This window comes from Camarhynchus parvulus, chromosome 5, assembly GCF_901933205.1.
Source record: "Camarhynchus parvulus chromosome 5, STF_HiC, whole genome shotgun sequence".
NCBI lineage: Eukaryota > Metazoa > Chordata > Aves > Passeriformes > Thraupidae > Camarhynchus > Camarhynchus parvulus.
In genome coordinates, this window is record NC_044575.1 from 4,325,945 (window position 1) to 4,342,666 (window position 16,722).

The window sequence follows — 16,722 nt, forward strand, 5'->3', positions numbered from 1 at the left end:
TTCTTTTCTTCCCCCTTACCTCATCACCTACTAGCCCAACTTTCTGTTCTAAAGCCCAGGATGGATTCAGTCCTTTATTCACTCGAATTATGCTGCTTAACTCCATCATGGAGACAGGATATTAAATCCTTTCCAAACAGATGAACTGGACTCATTATTATGGTAGTTGTGCTTCCAATGGCGATTTTGATTTTGTTGTGGTATTATGTGGTTTGAGACACTGCAGGTGGAAGTTCTGATCACAGTTCAGTCCTTCATCTTCAAGGACTGAATTCAAAGTCTTCCCAAGCTGTCCTAGCTGGCAGAATCAGGTGTACCCTCTGCTTTTTTCCTGTTGGGTTTGATATTCATTGAGCCAGAAGGAAGAGTCCTGGCACAGCATGAGCCTGGATGCAGCTGATGTGTGGATGCTGCGCTGGGTCCTGATCCTCTCCAGCCTGCCTGCCCCAGCGCCATGGGTAATCCTTTCTCTTTCTTTCCTCAGGGTGGAATGTACATGTTGCAGCTTGTGGACACTTATGCAGCCTCTTACTCTCTTGTCATTATTGCCATCTTTGAGCTTGTTGGAGTTTCCTACATCTACGGTAAGAAAAAACCTTGGTATTGGACAGCCTCTGTCAAAGCAACATTTTAGAAGATGATAAGTGAAATTCTTAAGGAAAGGAGTAATTTTTTCTCTGTAATAAAAGCCCCAAAACACTTAGTTTGGACAGAAGCATGACAGGACTTCAGGATCCCTTTAAATGCATGTATTCAAAAGACTTTCATACAGTCTCAAGTCATTTTCCACCAATAGCTCAAAGATATGAGTATGAGAATGGAGCAAACATTTACTGATACTTTTCCAGGGGTGCTTTTTATGCTTCAGCAGTTTTAGGGACAGAGACCTCCTGAGCCAATAGAGCTTTATATATACATATATATACACACAATATATAATATATAAATATATATACAATATATTATATATTATATATATATTATATATATATAATATACTTTATTTATTTATTTATTTATTACCATTACTATTTTAGGGTGGCTCTGGCTGGATGCCAGGCACCCACCAGAGCTACTCTATCACTGCCTTCTGCAACTGGGCGTGGGAGACAAAATATAACAAATGTTCATGGCTCGAGATAAGGACTGGGACAGACTGTTCAACCAATACTGCCATGGGCAAAACAGGCTCAGTTTGGGGATATTGATTGCATTTGTTGCTAAGAAAAACAGAGCAGGATAACGAGATAAAAATAAATCCTAAGAACACCTTACCCCCACCCCTCCCTCTTTCCCAGGTCTACCTCATCCCCACAGGAGCTCAGGGAGATGGGGAATGGGAGTTATGGTCAGTTCATCACAGGTTGTTGCTGCTGCTGCTCAGGAGAGGACTCCTTCCCCTGCGCCAGGATGGGGTTATTCCCACAGGGCAGTTCTCCATGAACCCCTCTAACATGAATCCATTTCATGAGCAACAGTTGTCCATGAATGTTTGTAATGTGGGCCACTCTGCCATGAGGTGCAGTGCTTCAGGGACAGCCTGCTTCAGTGGGGTCACAGCTCCTACCAGCATGGACAGTCCCAGCATGGGCTCCCCTCTCCATGGGTCTGCAGGTCCTGCCAGGTCCCTGCTCCAGCATGGGCTTCCCACAGCTTCACAGCCTCCTTTGGGCATCCCCCTGTTCTGCTGTGGGCCCCTCCATGGGCTGCAGGTGGATCTGTGCATCCCTGTGCCCTCCATGGGCATGAAGGTGGATCTGTGCATCCCTGTGCCCTCCTCCATGGGCTGCAGTGGATCTGTGCATCCCTGTGCGCCTCCATGGGCTGCAGGTGGTGCCCCTATGGGCTGAGGTGGATCCCTGTGCCCTCCATGGGCTGCAGGTGGCTGTGCCCTCCCCATGGGCTGCAGGTGGATCTGTGCATCACTGAGCCCTCCATGGACTGCAGGTGGATCTGTGCATCCCTGTGCCCTCCCTCCATGGGCTGCAGGTGGATCTGTGCATCCCTGTGCCCTCTATCCAGGGGCTGCAGGTGGATCTGTGCATCCCTGTGCCCTCCCTCCCTGGGCTGCAGGTGGATCTGTGCATCCCTGTGCCCCCTTCCATGGGCTGCAGGTGGATCTGTGCATCCCTGTGCCCTCCCTGGGCTGCAGGTGGATCTGTGCATCCCTGTGCCCTCCCTGGGCTGCAGGTGGATCTGTGCATCCCTGTGCCCTCCCTGGGCTGCAGGTGGATCTGTGCATCCCTGTGCCATCCTCCAGGGGCTGCAGGGTCACAGCTGCCTCACCAGGGCCTGCAGGGGAGTCTCAGTTCCAGCACTTGGAGCAGCTCCTGCTCCTCCTTCTGCCCTGCCCTGGGTGTCTGCAGGGCTGTTCCCCTCACATGTTCTCAGCCTGCTCTTCTCTGCTGAAATAACACCCATGCAATAACTTATTTTGTCCTTTTAAAATCAGAGATGTTGCTGCCATTCCTGATTGGCTCTGATTTAGCAGTAGTGGGTCTGCCCTGGAGCCCCCAGGGATTGCCTCTGCCAGACACAGGGGAAGCCTTTACAGCTTCTCACAGAAACCACCCCTATAGCCCCACTGCTATCAAAACCTGTCCCTGCAAACCCAACACAGCATTTAACAGCTTCTGAGGGCTTTTTCCCCGTGTGCACATCCAACTTCCCTCCTTCTTATTTGTCCATAACGTAGACTCAAGACTATGCAGCTACTCAGGATCATTAATTATCCACAGTGGTCACACCAGTGATGTTGATCCCTCTTGATGTACAGTAAATTATGAGGAATATCCTCAGTATGAAACAGTGCAATCATCACAAAGCTGCTGTAGTTACAACAATTGATACCAGCTGCTGATGTACTCCCAAACTTGCCCAGTGTTTTCAGGAGGCTGATTCTTGGAAATGTGAAGATCTTCCCACATACCATAAAAAATTAATTTATGCCTGGAATGGAAGGCTGTTTCTGCTGTTGCTGTGGACAGGAATGGATTATATAGTTTAATCAGCTAGGCATAAAAATCCAAGATGTTCTGCTGAAGCTGCTTGTGCAGCCACTGACTTTGGGTTCTGGCCCTTTTCACTGAATAATTGTAGCTGCCTATGTTGTGGAGTCCACTCTGTAACATAAGTCCTTTTAAATATAGAACAGGTTTCAAATCTTGCAGAATTTAACTTATAGTACAGGTTTCAAGTCATGGTCAATTTAAAATATAGTACAGGTTTCAAATCATGCAGAATTTAAATTATAGTATAGGTTTCAAATCATAGTGAATTTAAATTATAGTACAGGTTTCAAACCATGGTGAATTTAAAATATAGTACAGGTTTCAAATCATAGTGAATTTAAATTATAGTACAGGTTTCGAATCATGCAGAATTTAAATTATAGTTCAGGTTTCAAACCATGCAGAATTTAAAATATAGTACAGGTTTCAAACCATGCAGAATTTAAAATATAGTACAGGTTTTGAATCATGGTGAATTTAAAATATAGTACAGGTTTCAAATCATGCAGAATTTGGTGCTCTTGCTGGAGAAATAAATGTTATAGACAGGACAGTGAAGCAGCTCTTCCTTGTTTTCTCTGGTTTCATGGAAATTCAGCAGTGCATTTTAACCTCCACTGACATCCAATTCAGTGAGTATGCCTGAGAGATTGGCAGCTAAGCCAGATATGACCTGGTGAGGAAATGTTACAGAGTATTATGGAAATACTCAAAACACAGAGAGAAAAGTTGATTTAGGCCAGTAATGTTTTGGCTGAACAAAATTCTTTGCTTTTATATGTCCCTGGAATGTAAATAATTCAAGTAGAGTTGGTTTAGAGGTGAAATGAAACCCAGCTTCTCTAAAATCAATGCAATTTCATAGGCAGTGATGAGTGGGGAGGCTTAAAAAGATTTTAAGGGTTTGCTGGGGATTTTTCCTCCTCACTTTGCTGACAGCAGGCCTGAGCCACGCTGTGCTAGGTGATTTCACTCTTCATGGCCACCAGAATCGACAGCATCACCTGGTCTGTGCGAAATATTGCCCCCTTAAAAGCCATTGCTATTAGTGTGAAAGAGAAAAATTCTGCGCTTAAAATATATTTAATATTTTAAAAGCTACTTAAATCTGTAAAATTTCTTTGCTCTGCATGATTTTAAATAAGGATGAAGGCAAACAGGGAGCAAGAACAGGTTCTGTTCCTCCTCTGAACACTGTGTGGCAGAAGCACTGCAAACCAGCCTTTGTGGAGTGACATCTTAGTAGGTTTGGAAGAAAAACCTGCTTTGGCCAGTGTTTGCTTTGCCCAGCAATTCCAGTATCCCTTAAAACATTAGCACTTATGAAAAACATAAAACAATGCAGAAATAATAATAATAGCTCTGCAAAGGAAGGGCCTGAATAGAGGAGAAGGTTTTTTCAGTGAGTTATTACTTCAGTGTAATCAGATGTGGAAAAGGTTTGACAAATTACCAATTATTCTCTTTATGCTTTCTGTACAACTGATTGTTCATCAACAGATTTCGGTAAAACCTTGGCTGCAATCTATTTCAAAGGAATTAACCCTTTGCTAGACTAAGGAGCTTCCTTTTGTTTAAACAAAAAGGAAAGACATTAAAATCATTACCTGTTTGACTAACGCACCAGAGCTGCTTTTACTGTGGTAAAGCTGCTTTTGCAAGGACTGGGCACAGGAATACATCGTGTGCATTTGTGATTTGTGTGTTGTAAATACAAGCAAAGCTGCTGCTTGGGTTGTGTCCCTTCAAGCAGTGCTTAAAATTGGCATAATACATTTTCAAGGTCTGACAACTGCTGTTTTACACTCCACTGCCACCTTTCTCTGTGCACTTGTACTCTTCATGGCAAGCAGGTTGGCACAACAGTGGCAGGTGCTGTTATGATGAAATAAATTTGTCTTTAGTTCTTGTTACATGTTCTGCTTGCTGAGCTTGCTGAGATTTTTAAATTAAAAAGAGACACATGTGGTTATTTCCTTGTAATCACTTATTTTTCAGTAGAGTCAGGGCTTCATGATACAATCAAATGCACCTTTTTACTTCACACGCTGGTTTAGATGTTTATTCTCCAGTTGTTTAGATTATGATGAATGATTAGTAAAGAACAGCTTAGAGGTGGAGGTATTAATTTAATCACCAGCATAATTCCCACTGTTGCATTTTGTAGCATGAAGCTAAAGACAAAAATCCCTGTGTTTGAGTGAAACACTGCTGGAAACTGAAAATACATGATGGAAACTTCGTTTATGCTCCATCCAGAGCTGGTTTTTGTCAGTTTGTTTTTGGGAAGGTTTGTTGTCAGAGTGAGTGGAAACTGCTGCTGTGTATTTGTTGAAAGCATTAGTCATTTTGAACATTTTACCTGTAGCAGAATAGTGAAGTGGTTGTCTGGCTAGGTTTGCAGTCTCCTTTTAAATGGATTTTATATGTCAGCACCTGTGAATACATCATTCTACTTTAGAGAGGAAAAAATCAGATATGGAATATCATGTGTTGTTTATTTCCCAGAGTTATTCAGCAGGCCTGACTGGTCTGAGAGGGAGATCAGATTTACTAAGTTTTGGGGAAAAAAGTTGGTGTTCTGTAAACTAAAATATCCTTTACATTTTTTCTGTGGAACTTCCACTGGAAAGAGATAAGTAATGTGTAATCCCTCCATCTGTTATATGCATTTGACTCCGGAATTGCTAATATTTAAGAGTGCCTTACTCTGTGAATATCTACTGACCATTCCTAAAAGGAATTCCCTTTTTTTTTATTATTATTTTTTAAAATATATATAATAAATATATAAATCTGTGCAGGTTTTCATGAAGCCAGCATGAATTTTGGAGGCAGAAACCCCTGGTAATTATCCAGTTAGGTGTCCCTTCTTTGCAGCAGCAAGTGTGGCTGAAGTGGACACTTTAAATGAGATCTAAACTTTGTGGAAATACCCATCAGCCTGTACCTTGTGCTGCTGCAATTAAAGAACCAGCTTTGTTCCCAGCACAGCACAGGGATGCCTGCTGTGTGAGCACCTCCCTCTCACTCACTGCAGGTAAATAAAACACAGAGACAAATCTTTCAATTGCAGCAAAAATCTCCTTCCAGCTCCGTCACACGATGACCTTGGAGGGTACATTTTGTCCAGACAAACTTCTATTCTATTCTTCTATACAAACTTCTATTACCAAGTAGAGAAGGACTCAATTAGTCAGCCTGGTGCTGAAGTACAGTGATTCCATGGGTCATAAAAATTGCATGTATTTTACACAGAAGAGGCTTCCTGAAGAAGTAGTGTAAAAGAGAAAAAGAGGGAAAGAAATTACAGAAGGAAAAAAGTGACCTCTGAGTTACCTTGGCTCAGTTTTCTGAGCTTACATCCACTTCAGATTTTAATTTTTTCCTCTTCCCTAAATACAGTCCTTGCAGTTCCATTTTCCTGTTTAATTTCTGTATTTTTCTTCTCTGTTCCCTATTATAACAGGGTTCTTTAGCTCTTCTCTCCCATGCTGGGTGCCTGAGCAGGGTTACTGTGTGCTCCCCCCCTGAGCTGGCCCTGAGGGGCGGCCAAGCATCCCCCAGCCCTGCTGCCTTCTCCTGCATCACAGGGCACTGAGGATGGACCAGTGCTAGTGTTTCTCTTTCTTAATTCTCAGAACAATCAGGTGGATAGATTTATTTCTCCTTGGTATCAACAGAAAGGCTTCCAAACTAGGAGGATCAAGCTTGGGATTATCCCTTCTTACACTCAGCAGCTGACTCTATACAATAAGAAATAAAGCAGTTTATTACTTTTGTTACAAGCATTTCTTCCCTTACTCAATGCCTTTGCTCCAGTGTTTCAGCTTTCCCCACATCATGCAAGTTAGATAAAAAAGCTGCAGAATAATGCTTTGCAAAATTTAGATAAAGTTGGCCCAAACTTTTAACATTTATGTGAACAGATGAGCTCTGACCTCTCCCTTCTTATTACAACTAGGAAAGCTGGAATCAATTTTAGGGTTTTTTAAAAACTTTTGGATAAATTACTAATAATGAAATTGCTAACAACTAACTTACTAATAACCACCAGGAACAGCAGCTGCTGACCAACACACCTTTCCTGTCACCTGGCATGGCCAGGGAGGAGCTGCAGAGTGGCTGAAATACCATTTCCCAGTCTTGCATCTTTTGTTAACTCAAGTAACCTTATGAAGGGTAACATATCAGCTGATCTTTTTGTTCAGACAACATTGCATGTAATTCAAAATATTTACAGCAGGTGCTCTTCAGGAATTTTAAATATCATTTATGCATCAGGTGAAAAAGAGCAGGACATCACCAGTTTCAGTGCTGAGGGGTACAGCTGTAATCCAGTCATGTAGCAGGTAAAGAGAAGCTGAAATATTGCCTGAATATTAATGAGGCTGCTCTTCACAGGGGAATAAAACAAACAGACAAATAATTGCAGCTACCCAGTACATATCAGTAATGCTTTAACACCTAATCTCAATGTAAAAGCTCAATTGCTTTAATCCCTAGGAAGGAAATATTTTATTGGAATGGTTCCCACTCTATTAATCCCATTTTTTACTGTGTAGTTAGATTCTCTGAGGAAGTTTTCAAACAAAAATTTGGAGTTTGTTCTCATGGTTAGACACAAGGGAGGGCACCAGAGCTCCGTTGCAGACTGCAGCTGGTTTCTTTCACATCTAACTGCTCTTCCTTTTGCTGTTTACAGGACTGCAAAGATTTTGTGAAGATATAGAAATGATGATTGGATTCCAGCCAAGTAAATTCTGGAGAGTCTGTTGGGCATTTGTGACCCCAACTATTTTAACAGTAAGGAAAAAAAAAAATAACATCTTCTCCAAAGAGTTTTGCTGTATTTTGTTCATTATTGCATGATGTTTCTGGGTGTTAGTAGCTAGAATTTGGATGGCAGCACATGTGTTTTTGCCATGGGTGTGTAGTAGAAACAGTGTAAGGAATGGTGGTTTTGGTGGGGAGGGATGGTGAGTCCTCCAGGAAAATGGGGGCCTTTTCCTGGCCGTGCAAAATGCTACTGTGGCACACCATTGCACTGCCGCATTACAGATTATTGTATATAAACATAAAATATATACAAATATATAAATATAAAAATTAAAAATATTTAAAATATAATGAACATACACAATTTATGAATACAAATATAAATACAATATTCATAAATATAATATTTATAACATAATATATTAATATTCATATATTAATATATATGAATAGAGTAATATTAACATATCAATATAATAATATAGTAATATATTATAATATATTAATAACATATAATGTATTATAATATCTAATATTTTATAAATATAATATATTTAGATAATATATATTATATATTATATATTATAATGTGTATTATGTATATTAATACAAATATAAAATATTTTATACATATCTATAGCTATATATATTTTTATATATCGATATCGATATCTATATATCTAGATAATATTTTATACATATAAATATCTATATATACCTATATATCTATGTATCTGTGTGTGTGTGTGATATTTATGTATGCACAGGGAAAAGACAAGACAAGATGCTCCTGTGCGCTGTCAGACTGAGCTAGGGACAAAAGCTATTTTATTGCCACAGAAGCAGGTGTAAGAGGGATGCTTTGGAAAGGCTGAGGTGGAACAGAGTGGCAGAAGGAGAGGAGGAGGAGGAGCGGGACTGTCCCGTCCCCGGGCCCGGGAGGTGGCGCTGCGGGACAGCGCCCTGAAAGGATCCCTGAAATCTAAAAACACAGCGACTTTGGTCTTTTTAAATTATTCTTCCTATTTTCCTTTCATTTCTATTTCCTCCCCAACACCTTCCTTCAAATTCAGTTGGCATTTGCTTCACGTTTAGGTCTCCATTTAATAAAAAAAAATGTCACATTCTCAATTTTTCCATTGCTATGAAAGTTTTTTCAAGTCCAGGGGACCAAATCCAATATCTGTATCTACATTTGCCATCTAGGTTTCTAACACAGTGCTTCCTTTACACTTTAACCTACGTGCAGATACAAACTGCAATCACATATAAATTTTTTTTTGGCAAAAGAATGAAATAATTATTTCAGCCATTTCAAAAGCTTTCAGCTTGACAAATCAGCACAAAGCAGCAGAGCCTTCTTTCACCAGTATCTTCTGCTTGAGTGCACATACCTCCCCTTGGAAGCTGTCAAGCCTGAACCCCAGGTGCAGCAAGATTCTGTATCCATGCAGAGTTTTAAACACTCATCATTTCACAGCAGTGCTAAATGGCTCCTGCAAGTCACACAATCCCAGAATGGCTGGGGCTGGAAGGGACCTTAAAATTCATCCCATTCCATCCCCCTGCCACGGGCAGGGACAACTTCCACTGTGCCAGGCTGTTCAGGACCCCATCCAGCCTGGCCTGGGGCACTGCCAGGGATCCAGGGGCAGCCACAGCTGCTCTGGGTGAGTGTTCTTTAGCTGTTCAGGTACAAGATAAGAAAAGTTTCTGGAATTTCTGAACAGACAGAGATTTTGGAGCAGCATGAGATCAGCTGGCAGGAGAAGAAGCAAAGCAGTGACTCTCCAGCTCCTTGCAGAAGAAGTTGTATTTCAGCTCACGCGCTGGCAGTGCCTGGGTGTGCTGTTCTGCACCGCAGTGTAAGCCTTGGCAAATCTCCTTCTTCCTGGAGGGGGAAGAAAAAGGCACTGGCTGAAGTTAACAACTTATTTTCAGTATTGTTAATTCACAAATGAGGACATGTTTTTTCTGAAAACTGGAAAAGGTTTAGTTTTCACAGACTGGAATGTCTGCGTGAAGGGACCAGTGAGTTTTGGTGAGCTCAACAAAATCCTGAGCTGTGAAGAAATGAAATTTTCTACAGTGAGAAAGATTTATCCAATGGGTAAAATGAATTTTCTTGCATAGATTTTCTTTACCTGTTGTCTCCATTGCACTACAGTATTGCTCTGTGTGAAAAGCAGAGCAATCTATCTTGCCCACCTGCTGTTTGATTGCGACAATGTATGCCTATAGTTTGCAGATCACTTTTTAAAAGTTTGAAGACATACTCCAGTTTATAGCGTTAGGATGACATCAATGGTATTTACACTCTTTTGGGGATCTTTTTAAAGATGAAGGCATGTGCACATGGGATCGTTTTTAGCTCTTTGGTTTTTTTTCCAGTGGTTATTTTCAAGAAGCTGCCTTAGCCCCTATTTTACACTTCTGAAGGGAATTGTGAGGCTTTTCTGCAAATTGCTCAGATCCTTTACTAATCAGACTTGTGCTCGTAGCTCCTGTCAGTAATCATAACCAGGAAATAGGAAATTATGTTGTTTGTTAAGGAAAACAAATTTGAACTGACTGTGTTTGCTCTCTAAACTTGCATGTTCTGTTGTTCTTCCCTCCAAATGCAGTTTAGTGAACTTACAGTGAGAAATAAATTGACACTGATCAGTCATAATTCAATTTTTATGCAATGAAAACAGACAAAGCAAAACCGAGCAATGAATTCTTTTCTGTTATTGCCTCTGTAAAGCTAATATTTGATACATTTGGATAGCCTAATATTAGACTTTCATTAGACTCCACATCTCTGGAACTAAAGCTGATCATTTTTATATGTGCCTTCACCTCGTTATACTTCTATAAATCTTCTGTGTGCAATTATTGCAGGCACAGGCATTTTCCAAAAGTTACTGAATTATGCACAAATGTAAGCAGATGTATTGCTGTTCACACAGTAAGTGAAATGGAGAACTTACCATAATCACATTAGGTAAAACTGCCAATAGACCATGTAATAAAGCTTGTTACTCTAGGGACAAGATTCTATTTCAATTATTCTGGCACAAATACAGTGATTTTTGTGGGATTTTGCAAGATTTCCTAGAAACTCATTAGATTCAGGCTCTGACCCATTTATTAGAGCTTGTGGCAGCACCCTGCCTTGGGTGTATGTGGTTTTATCTGTATTCCATAGACACCAACTCTCTGGGTGTGGATACCCACAATTTGTGGCATAACAGGCTTGTTTTGCTTACTCAAACATATTTGTTCTCCTTTCTTGTTCCCAGTTCATTCTGTGCTTCAGTTTTTACCAGTGGGAACCCATGACTTACGGAGCTTACCACTACCCCGGCTGGTCCATGGTGCTCGGCTGGCTGATGCTGGCCTGCTCAGTCATCTGGATCCCAGTGATGTTCGTGATAAAAATGCATCTAGCCCCAGGAAAATTTATTGAGGTAATCCTTCTGTCTTTTTGCTGTTTAAAAATATGGCCACAGGAGACCGTATCTTTCATTTTACATTGATTTTTGTGATATTGAATGCCTAATACTGCTCAGATTACTTTCTGGTAAACCAGTTATTGTGTTGCAAAGAGATGCTCAGTTGATTTAAATTGTGGACCTTCTATTCCTAATTTTTTAAAAAAACATGGTCCTAAATTGTGGAGTGCTTGCTTTGTTTTATGAGCTCTAGATAAATTTCACGAGGTTTTGTATGGCTTTATTGGAAGAAAGTTGTTCTAGATTCATTGGCCTTTTTGCAAAAGCAGCACACAGCACCAGGAAGACTCAGCTGTTGGTGTGTGCTGTGCCCAGGGAGACTGGCAATCAGCACCAGGAGAGGGGAATCAACACCAGGAGAGGTCAGTCAGCCCCAGGAGAGTTCAATCAGCACCAGGAGAGGGCACTCAGCACCAGGAGAGGTCAATCAGCACCAGGAGAGGTCACACCAGTCAGCACCAGGAGAGGGGAATCAACACCAGGAGAGGGGAATCAACACCAGGAGAGGTCAATCAGCACCAGGAGAGGTCAATCAGCACCAGGAGAGGTCAATCAGCACCAGGAGAGGGGAATCAGCATCAGGAGAGGGGAATCAACACCAGGAGAGGTCAATCAGCACCAGGAGAGGGCAATCAGCACCAGGAGAGGTCAATCAGCACCAGGAGAGGGGAATCAACACCAGGAGAGGTCAATTAGCACCATCAGGGAGAGGGGAATCAACACCAGGAGAGGTCAATCAGCACCAGGAGAGGTCAGTCAGCACCAGGAGAGGTCAGTCAGCGCCAGGAGAGGGCAATCAGCACCAGGAGAGTTCAGTCAGCACCAGGAGAGGTCAGTCAGCACCAGGAGAGGTCAGTCAGCACCAGGAGAGGTTAGTCAGCACCAAGAGAGTTTAATCAGCACCAGGAGAGGTCAATCAGGAGTTGCCTGTGTGCAAAGTTGGGTCCTGGAGTCACCCAGGAAGGCTTTTCATGCATCTCAAGCTCCTCGTTACAAAACCCAGCTGGCAATCTCTGCTTTCACCTTTAAGCTCTTTATTCTTCCTGAATTGGCGGATCCTTTCTGGCACCTGGGCTTAAAATAATTCCAGGTGGCAATTTATTTTTAATTTAATGTTCTTTTGTTTATTTTGCTAATTGGATTCCTGACGCTTTCCCCCTCTGCTTCAGAAATGTGGTGGCCACCTACTGCAACCCTGAGTCCGGTCCCTGCCTGTCACCCCCCTCTCCCTGGCTGTTCCCATCCCTCTGGCTCCTCAGTCCCTGGCAGGATGAGCAATGTCAGCATTTCATCCCTTCATTGCCTTGCCCCTGTTTTCTGGAGAAGCTCAGTGCTCTTATTTTAGGTCTTTGAGGCTTTCTCAGTTCTGCCTTCTCATCACTGCCTGCTGCTTGTGCTGCTCCCACCTTGGGAGAAGGAACAGACACTCTCTCCCCTCTCTGTAGCTGCTTTTACAGTTCAGCTTCCCTGCAAATCCCACCAGGGCTGTTTCTTGCTTCAAAAAAATGAAAAGGAGAGAAAATGTACTAAAATAGCATAATCTTTTTGGTCTCTCAATATGCCACACTACACATGCCTAAGGGAAAAGACCATTCTTCTCTGCTACCCATAGAGCAAAGGAATTTCGTAGGAGAGGAATTTTCACAGTGGTGGGACAGCCTAGGGAGAGCATCCAAGCAGCAGACAATGAGGCCACTTGTCTAAAGACATCACACTTGTCTTGTGCAGAGCAGACTGCAGGCCCTGGTCAGGAGACAGCTGCCCCTGCTGGAAATGATCTAATGTGGAATTAGATTTACTTCTTCCTTGGCTCATCAGCTTCTCTCGCTGACACAAATGCTTCAAAACTTCTCATGTCTAAAACTGGCCCACAAATTGCCACAAAAACAGGGTGCTTCCCTTCCTGGGTTTCCAGGTGTGCACCCAAAGAATACACCCAAGAGTTGGATCTGTTTTGTAAGGGCTTTTGCACAAGATATTTCAGCTGTAGTCTGGTGTTTTCTCAATATTGAGTCTGCTGCATAAAATTATTATGGTTGATTTGGGAGGTAAAAGTTGCAAACTGGTAATTAAGCAGAGATTAAAATAACTGATAGAGAGGTCTGATTCACTTTATTAGGTAATAAACATATAATTGTTCCCTCTTAAGTCATCAAAAATACGTTTTCTTTCCTTTTTATCTGTGAATGCACCAATCAAATTATATATTCAATAAAGAACTCAGTGGAAAGATCAGAAAATTTTCGTTGTTTGCCAGGTTGACGTTCTCTTTCTTTTTTTCCCGCAGATAGAAACAAAACATTTTGTCATCTCAAAATTAAAATCTTTCATAGTGATATACTACTTTTTGCTCATTTGTTTACTTTGGGGACATAAACTGACTATAAATCCAATTATTCTAACACACTTACCCACAGCTTAGACCATTGGGCTAAGTAATTGCGCACATGTCCTTCAGTCAGAGAGCCTCACTGTCTGTAGCAGTGGTTCTGAGCTCCCCTCACATGCTGTGGGGCAGAATGTATAATCAAAACCTGGCCACTTGGTCCCCTATTAGTCTTGAAAACTTTGTGCAAAACAAATGCTGAGCAGTCTGTCAGAACCCAGGAAATTCCTCTGGCTGCCCCGGAGGACTCGAGACCCTGGCAGGGGCTCAGAGACCTTGGCACAGAGCCCAAGACCCCTGTGCCTTTGATCTTGGCCCATGGAGCAAATTACCACCTTCATATGAAGAATTACAAGTCAAGAGAGTTTAAGTAGAATAATAGTTAGTTTGTCGTGGAGTGAAAAAATAGATTTTTGAGGTTTTAGAATGGGGGCTCCAGGTCCCAAGATGGAGGAATTTGGGTGTGCCCTGTCCTTTGTCTTTCTTCTTCCTAGCCTCCATCTTCTGGGTGATGCTGGCATTTGTGGATTGGTTTAAGGTAGAAGCTCACTGTCTAACAGAGGTGATCGGTATTGGGAAGTTATGGTAAATAATGTACACGTAGTTTTTAGTATAAAAAGATAACAACACCCCAAAGTGGTCAGTGTGCCTCAACCCGACCTGCTAGACAGACCTTGGTGGGTCAGAGAAAGAATGTTAGAGATAAGAAACAAGAAGCAACCTTGAGAATGAGAATGGAAAAATCCTGACTCCTTCTTCGACCGCCGAGCTGGGAAAAAGAGGCTTGTACATATCTCAGAGTCCCTCTGACCAGCAGAGATTTTGAGAGCAGCAGAGCATTGCCAGGCTGTCGTCAATAACCTTAAGTGAGCCCATCCTCGCTTGCTCTGCGCTGGTTCTGCTCCGTGGCACCCAGTGAGACTCTCTTTTCTCTCCCTGGCAGAGGCTCAAGCTGGTGTGCTCCCCGCAGCCCGACTGGGGCCCCTTCCTGGCCAAGCACCGCGGCGAACGGTACAGGAACATGATTGATCCGCTGGGAACCTCCTCCCTGGGGCTGAAACTGCCAGTGAAGGACATGGAACTGGGGACCCAGTGCTAGTGATTATTACAAAAGGGTGGCAATCACATTGTCAGACTTTTCTGATTTATTTTTTCCCATTTTTTTCACCCACCGCTTCTTCTTTTCCGCAGTGCCTGAAAGTGGTTGCTTAGGAAAGCAGGACTTGTTGTTGCATGCCATAGGGGAGGCCTAACCAGACCACTTCCAGGTGTTGGGTGATGCCTGTGACATGTTCTGTACCTGGGGACACAGCAAAAGCCCTGTGTGTGACAGGTGACACAGCCAGTTGTTGTCAGGTGATGTAGGAATAAACAGAACCAAACAAAAAAATCTTTAGAGGAAACGAGGTGTGCAGTCTGACCCACTTCCCACAAGCACCCTTTGTAACAGGTGGCTGGGATGGGACTAGGATTTTGCTACCACTGTATTCCAAGACAGGTTCATCCCTCAAATGTGATGGAAGTGAGCAAAGAATGGGATCTCCTGTAGTCCTGATGTAAATCCAGCACAAGGCTCCTGTAGCAATGGGGTTGCTTCTTCTACACTGACAGTCAACCTTGAGCCATCATGTCTGCACACCTCCTTTATGATTTTTACTAACTTGGAGGGATTGTTATGTTATTTAAACAAGTGGAGAACTTCAAAACAGCACACCAGGAAGTGATACATGAGGTGAGAACAGAAACATGATAATCCATTTGTAGAAAAATACGAACAAAGCTTTTAAAAAGGATCAATTGAGAGACTAAAATGCATTTGAGTCTAGAAGTGGCTTGGAAATGGTGTCAGAACGAGCTGTATGGGCATCACTGTTTGAAGTCCTCTCATATGTTTCTTTTGATAATTTGGTATCTGTCATTTCAACTAGGAATGCCTCAGTTACACAAAGTATCTGACAACTTGCTCCACGCCAAGTGCAACTGTGATTTTACTCACCTTGCTCCAATACTCTGGATATATTTTTCCTTGTTTCTCTGCTTTTGTTTACAGTATCTCCTCAAAAAGCCATCATATAATTTGTGCCTAACTTTGTATCCTTACAGTGGTAAGTGTAGTCTAGTTACCACCTGAAAACAGTTATTGGATGTGCTGTTCAACTTTGTGACTCCCCGTTCATTTGCCTCTAAGCACCTTTATATAACCTGTAACCTTTAGATGGTGTATTCTTCTCTTTCAACCAATAGGGAAATAGCAAGACCCCACTTGTCTATATATTATATATATAGCACGTCAATTCTTTAAAGCAGTATTCTCTCTGAAACATGCATAGGGTATTTTTTTCATTAAAACATTTTCATTTAATAAAAATACTCGAACCCGCAATAATTAACCACTGCAGTTATCCACACAGATGCAACATAAGATGTAGAAAATGCAAGGGTTGGGGAAAAGGGACAATTTAGTAGAGGGCCATCATAGCATTGCACAGCAGTAGGGCATCCCGAATCATTACATTTGAGAAATCAGATATATGCAGTCATATGAATATTAGACTTAAATAGTTTTGTTACCTATTGGACAGAGTAAAAAATAGAGCTTTTAAAGAGTACATTTATTTACCTAAATAGAAAATTAGCCCAACTTATTGTAAATGCACTAGAATGAGGGAGAAAAATATATCTTCAATAATTGGCAAAACTTTATTATCTTGTTATATCCTATACATACATATATGATATTTTTTAACAGTGATCAGTGTTCATGTAGTGTGTGCTAGTGATGTTTTATGTCCCTATTAATATCTTACCAATCAGTGTAGAAATAATGAGCTTAGTAGTTTAGCCAGTTTTTTCCTCCCCACAGACACTGCTGTAGTAGCCTGTAAATGTTCTTTCCTTTCAGGGGACTGTTCCTATCCCGTTTTTTTGTCTGTCTGTCTGTCTTCATACTACAGGGTCTCAGGTAAATCCTTAGTTCATGTGTGTCCGTAGATCAGTAGGTGTGCTGTTTTCATCCTGTTGAAGAAAACAAAAAGCTAAACCTTAAAGT

General features: G+C 41.8%; 1 protein-coding gene across 1 annotated transcript in view; it reads left to right on the forward strand.

The window, feature by feature from the left end:
- Positions 1-14,772, forward strand: part of SLC6A5 (solute carrier family 6 member 5) — a 31,553-nt gene extending 16,781 nt beyond the window's left edge. The window contains exons 13-16 of the mRNA XM_030948922.1: positions 485-584; positions 7,717-7,817; positions 11,075-11,242; positions 14,617-14,772. Of these exons, the coding sequence (XP_030804782.1) occupies positions 485-584; positions 7,717-7,817; positions 11,075-11,242; positions 14,617-14,772 (525 nt within the window). The remainder of the gene's footprint in view (positions 1-484; positions 585-7,716; positions 7,818-11,074; positions 11,243-14,616) is intronic.
- Positions 14,773-16,722: the final 1,950 nt, after the last annotated feature.